Source organism: Telmatherina bonti, assembly GCF_933228915.1.
Source record: "Telmatherina bonti genome assembly, chromosome: 14".
Lineage (NCBI taxonomy): Eukaryota > Metazoa > Chordata > Actinopteri > Atheriniformes > Telmatherinidae > Telmatherina > Telmatherina bonti.
Genome location: NC_136612.1, coordinates 36,689,093 through 36,695,092, shown reverse-complemented (window position 1 = coordinate 36,695,092; position 6,000 = coordinate 36,689,093). Strand labels below are relative to the sequence as shown.

The 6,000-nt window shown below is 48.4% G+C and overlaps 2 protein-coding genes across 2 annotated transcripts in view; both read left to right on the top strand.

Annotated features, from left to right (window-relative positions):
- The first annotated feature begins 536 nt into the window (after positions 1–536).
- Positions 537–1,927, top strand: nupr1b (nuclear protein 1b). The gene is made up of 3 exons (XM_079252755.1): positions 537–776; positions 861–997; positions 1,616–1,927. Exons 1-2 carry the CDS (start codon positions 680–682, stop codon positions 986–988), a joined length of 225 nt encoding a protein of 74 aa, XP_079108881.1. The 5' UTR covers positions 537–679; the 3' UTR covers positions 989–997; positions 1,616–1,927.
- A 553-nt stretch (positions 1,928–2,480) lies between these two features.
- The window catches only part of sgf29 (SAGA complex associated factor 29), a 30,999-nt gene continuing 27,479 nt past the window's right edge, over positions 2,481–6,000 (top strand). The window contains exons 1-3 of the mRNA XM_079252996.1: positions 2,481–2,585; positions 2,870–2,941; positions 3,011–3,086. Coding sequence (XP_079109122.1) covers positions 2,876–2,941; positions 3,011–3,086 — 142 coding nt within the window. The 5' untranslated portion in view covers positions 2,481–2,585; positions 2,870–2,875. The remainder of the gene's footprint in view (positions 2,586–2,869; positions 2,942–3,010; positions 3,087–6,000) is intronic.

Below are 6,000 nucleotides of genomic sequence, written 5' to 3'. Positions count from 1 at the left end.
ACAGGTGTATCAGGATTTCCATCAGTTTCACAGAACAGACAAATGTTCTTGTTTATATTGAAACTTTGTCTTAAAAGCTCATTACAAGGATAGATGTCATTCAGACATTTAAAATCAGTTTCTTTAACTTTTGGTAAAACTGGAAGAGAAAGGCCTGCTTGGTTCTCTGTTGTACTGCATTTAATGGCGGAGGCCATGTTTTCACTCCAAACGTGCAGCTCGTGCATTATGGGCACAGGCCCAGGGGCCCATGCCCACTTAGGGCCCATGTGGGACCAACCTAGGCCAAACCCCAGCAGTTTGGACATGAAACAAAATATACATAAAAGCCAGATAGTTACACTACAGTGTCTAGTGTATTGCTATTGGTATCACTGACTGAGAAATGTCTTCACAGTGTTTAACTCACAATTTTCACAATGTTGCGGTGGGGAAGGGGGCCCATGGAACACTCTGGGCCCAGGGACCTGTCTACTTTTAATCCGGCCCTGGTGCAGTTGTTTGTTTTCTGATGCAACAGCTGTGAGATGGAGGAGGAGAAAGAGGAGGAGCGGCTGCTCTGAAAACCCATAAAAACCCACCGAGAAGAAACAAACTGAGGAGAAAACGGAGAAACGTCTGGAACCCGTTCGGTTTATTTCTGCCGTTAAAACGCTCGTGAAGTTTCTGACAAACCGCCATGAGTCACGTGGACGTGAAGAACCTGAAGCCGTCCAGCTTCGAGGAAAAGTACTACGATGAGTATGATTACTACAGCCTGACCGACAAGTACACCGGTAGGAAACCTGGCTTTTCCTCCGTTTTAAGGCTCGCGAACGGAGGTTTGCGTCCGTTTCAAAGCTACTTTCTGTCTGTTTCAGAGGGTTCTGCCCGCAAAGGTAGAACCAAGAAGGAGGCCAGCGAGAACACGAACAGACCCAACCCCGGAGGACACGAGCGCAAGATCGCGGAGAAACTTCAGAACAGCGAGAAGAAAGCCAAGGAGTGAAATACTGAGGTAAAAGCGGCTCAGACGACAAACAAAACAAGTTGACATGTCTGCTTTGTAGACGTCTGAACGTCTTAATGTGCAACGTTGGCATGTTTTTAAACTTCCAGTGGGCGTGGCCTGTTTGAAACCCGACACCTGTCAATCACGTTGGTGTCAAAGTTGTCCCGCTATGTCTGAGCGGAAACGACTTTCACCCAAACTTTGCCTCCACACTGGATTTTTTTTTTTTTATTGTTTCATGTCGAAAGGGACATGTTTTCACATTTATTAGTTAACTTACTGAATAATTTAGTGGGGTTTTTTTTTCTGGTTAAGAATTGGTTAAAACTCAATAACTTTTTTCAGTGAGCTTTGTTCTGGAGTTAACTGATGAGTCAGCAAAAATCTGTCCTGAACTTGTTTCTTCAGCTTTGACTGGAAACAGACTTGTTAATCTTTAAAGAACCAGTTTAAGTGAATTGTGACTTTACTAGTTACTGACACATGACATGTTTTAGTGTGTAATACACATAGTACAACTTTTTACAGGTTTTCTTGTAATGTGTCCAAACATTTGCTTTTTATTTACTCTTTTCTAAGTATAATCTGAAATATATTGGGTATTTTTGTCTGTGTTTAAACCAGGGCAACTCGGACGGCTTTTACCGGAAACCGACTACAGCCTCCTTGGCAACGGAACGAGACGTGCAGACGGCAGGAGCGTGCTGACGCTCCGATGGGCGAGGTTAAACCTGGGTGTGATGGAGGGAGGCCCGCAGAGCCAACTGCTGGTTTCTGATGTGAATCCTCCACCTGACGGTGTTGTAAAGCTCCCACCTGTGTTGGTGTGCACCTGGCTCAGACCGCCATGGTGCACCTATGATTGTGGTGCGGCAGCTGGGTCCTTTTTCTATGCTTGTGGTGTTTTTTATGTTTTTAAATGACATTTTTATTAAAGGTATTTTAAATGACGTGTGTTTTGTATTTTCATTCAGACTTCTCAAACCCTTCAGCAGTGATGCTTTTTAAATGTTGAAAATGTTTTAAACTCTGTGCTTCTACCAGCTGGTCAGACAATAAGACCACCAGGAAATAAACTTTTGATAAAAAAATCTGATAAACACAATGTGTTGAATGGGGAAAAAATCATTTTAACGACCTTTTACTATAATTAAAAAGAATTAACTAAAAATTAGATTTACACATAAGATGCAGGTTTAATATATTCAATATGTAACTGCTTTTAGTATTTAATAGTACAGTAAAGCAATAAGTCAGTGTTGCATATGTTGAGTGGAAAGCTTCAAAATCCTGTGTTCATTTACACTGATGCACATGTCAGAGAACAGATCCGACTATATTCCTCTAAATAAGTGTTTTAGTTAAGAGGTGGGGGATCAGTTTTCTGAAACAAACTCATCTTTTTACCGCCCATGTGAGATGCAGTACCTCTCTTTGCCCAGCAGGAGGCTGGCGGTGCTGCACGCTTTTCAGTGCTGATGAAGCGACATAACACCAACGAAGAAGTAGACACTACTCCAGTTAGCTGTAAACAAGTATTTGTAGGCGGTGAGTGGATTTACGGGATGTTTCTGGGATAAAAGTGATTTAAGCGGTTTGTATCACTATTAAGCAGATAAAGAATTACGTCGCTGCTGTTTAGGTGAAATGAACATTATTCAGCGATACAGCCCAGTGCTAACACAGTTAGCACGTCAGTGGCGTCACTATTTTTATTCTTGTTAAATAATTTAAAGATATTTTCTTGATTTTTTTTTTAAAATTTAAAATCTTTATTAGAAGAAAACCAAAACCTTTACAGATTAACTGACACGGTTTAAGCTCCAAACAGAATAATAATCAGATTAATTAAAGATGAATTTCTTATTTCTGCTGCAGAGAAACATGTCTGCAGATACAAAGATAGCAGAGCTTCTGACTGAGCTCCACCAGCTCATCAAACAGACTCAGGTGAGGAAAAACAACCTGCCATCTGCTCCACGTGTTTATTCTGCAACAAACATGGGCTTTGTGTTGCAGGAGGAGAGATCCCGCAGCGAACACAATCTGCTCAACATCCAGAAAACACACGAGAGGATGCAGACAGAAAATAAAAGTAAGATTTACTTTAACATACAAACTAACTGGTTTTCATCCAGTTTATTCATTTAAGAACATGCAGAGTACAGAATATCTCTCCATAAACATCACCCAGGACTCCCAGATCCACCTGCTGGAGGTAAATCAGTCAGTTTTTCTTACAACAGTAGTTTTTTATTCCAGTGACTTGCCCAGTTAGTTTCCTGGTTAATAACACCAGTAAGACTAACCAGGAGGATTCACAAGTAAACTCACCTGGAGGGGTCATCAGATGCACCACGCGCTGTAGAGGCCAAAAACATCTTAAAGCAACAGGTGGAAATCTGCTTTACAAGCTTCAGAAGCTTCAACACAGTTTTCCCTTCAGATAAAACATGTCCTGATGCCTTCAGGGACCAGACTGCAGGATGTTGGTCCTGATGCGCTCAGGGACCAGACTGCAGGATGTTGGTCCTGATGCCTTCAGGGACCAGACTGCAGGATGTTGGTCCTGATGCGCTCAGGGACCAGACTGCAGGATGTTGGTCCTGATGCCTTCAGGGACCAGACTGTAGGATGTTGGTCCTGATGCGCTCAGGGACCAGACTGCAGGATGTTGGTCCTGATGCGCTCAGGGACCAGACTGCAGGATGTTGGTCCTGATGCCTTCAGGGACCAGACTGCAGGATGTTGGTCCTGATGCCTTCAGGGACCAGACTGCAGGATGTTGGTCCTGATGCGCTCAGGGACCAGACTGCAGGATGTTGGTCCTGATGCCTTCAGGGACCAGACTGTAGGATGTTGGTCCTGATGCGCTCAGGGACCAGACTGCAGGATGTTGGTCCTGATGCCTTCAGGGACCAGACTGCAGGATGTTGGTCCTGATGCGCTCAGGGACCAGACTGCAGGATGTTGGTCCTGATGCGCTCAGGGACCAGACTGTAGGATGATGGTCCTGATGCGTTCAGGGACCAGACTGTAGGATGTTGGTCCTGATGCGCTCAGGAACCAGACTGCAGGATGTTGGTCCTGATGCGTTCAGGGACCAGACTGTAGGATGTTGGTCCTGATGCGCTCAGGGACCAGACTGCAGGATGTTGGTCCTGATGCGTTCAGGGACCAGACTGCAGGATGTTGGTCCTGATGCGTTCAGGAACCAGACTGTAGGATGTTGGTCCTGATGCGCTCAGGGACCAGACTGCAGGATGTTGGTCCTGATGCGTTCAGGGACCAGACTGCAGGATGATGGTCCTGATGCGCTCAGGGACCAGACTGCAGGATGTTGGTCCTGATGCGTTCAGGGACCAGACTGTAGGATGTTGGTCCCGATGCGTTCAGGGACCAGACTGCAGGATGATGGTCCTGATGCGCTCAGGGACCAGACTGCAGGATGATGGTCCTGATGCGCTCAGGGACCAGACTGCAGGATGTTGGTCCTGATGCGCTCAGGGACCAGACTGTAGGATGTTGGTCCTGATGCGCTCAGGGACCAGACTGCAGGATGTTGGTCCTGATGCGTTCAGGGACCAGACTGCAGGATGTTGGTCCTGATGCGTTCAGGGACCAGACTGCAGGATGATGGTCCTGATGCGCTCAGGGACCAGACTGCAGGATGTTGGTCCTGATGCGCTCAGGAACCAGACTGCAGGATGTTGGTCCTGATGCGTTCAGGGACCAGACTGCAGGATGTTGGTCCTGATGCGTTCAGGGACCAGACTGCAGGATGTTGGTCCTGATGCGTTCAGGGACCAGACTGTAGGATGATGGTCCTGATGCGTTCAGGGACCAGACTGCAGGATGTTGGTCCTGATGCGTTCAGGAACCAGACTGCAGGATGTTGGTCCTGATGCGTTCAGGGACCAGACTGTAGGATGTTGGTCCTGATGCGTTCAGGGACCAGACTGTAGGATGTTGGTCCTGATGCGCTCAGGGACCAGACTGCAGGATGATGGTCCCGATGCGTTCAGGGACCAGACTGCAGGATGATGGTCCTGATGCGCTCAGGGACCAGACTGCAGGATGTTGGTCCTGATGCGCTCAGGGACCAGACTGTAGGATGTTGGTCCTGATGCGTTCAGGGACCAGACTGTAGGATGTTGGTCCTGATGCGCTCAGGGACCAGGCTGTAGGATGTTGGTCCTGATGCCTTCAGGGACCAGACTGCAGGATGTTGGTCCTGATGCGCTCAGGGACCAGACTGCAGGATGTTGGTCCTGATGCGCTCAGGGACCAGACTGCAGGATGTTGGTCCTGATGCGCTCAGGGACCAGACTGCAGGATGATGGTCCCGATGCGCTCAGGGACCAGACTGCAGGATGATGGTCCCGATGCGCTCAGGGACCAGACTGTAGGATGTTGGTCCCGATGCGCTCAGGGACCAGACTGCAGGATGATGGTCCCGATGCGCTCAGGGACCAGACTGCAGGATGATGGTCCCGATGCGCTCAGGGACCAGACTGCAGGATGTTGGTCCCGATGCGTTCAGGGACCAGACTGCAGGATGTTGGTCCTGATGCGCTCAGGGACCAGACTGCAGGATGTTGGTCCTGATGCGTTCAGGGACCAGACTGCAGGATGATGGTCCCGATGCGCTCAGGGACCAGACTGCAGGATGTTGGTCCTGATGTGTTCAGGGACCAGACTGCAGGATGTTGGTCCTGATGCGCTCAGGGACCAGGCTGCAGGGTGTTGGTCCTGATGCGTTCAGGAACCAGACTGCAGGATGTTGGTCCTGATGCGTTCAGGGACCAGACTGTAGGATGTTGGTCCTGATGCGTTCAGGGACCAGACTGCAGGCTGTAGGTCCTGATGCGCTCAGGGACCAGACTGTAGGGATGTTGGTCCCGATGCGTTCAGGGACCAGACTGCAGGATGTTGGTCCCGATGCGTTCAGGGACCAGACTGCAGGATGTTGGTCCTGATGCGTTCAGGGACCAGACTGCAGGATGATG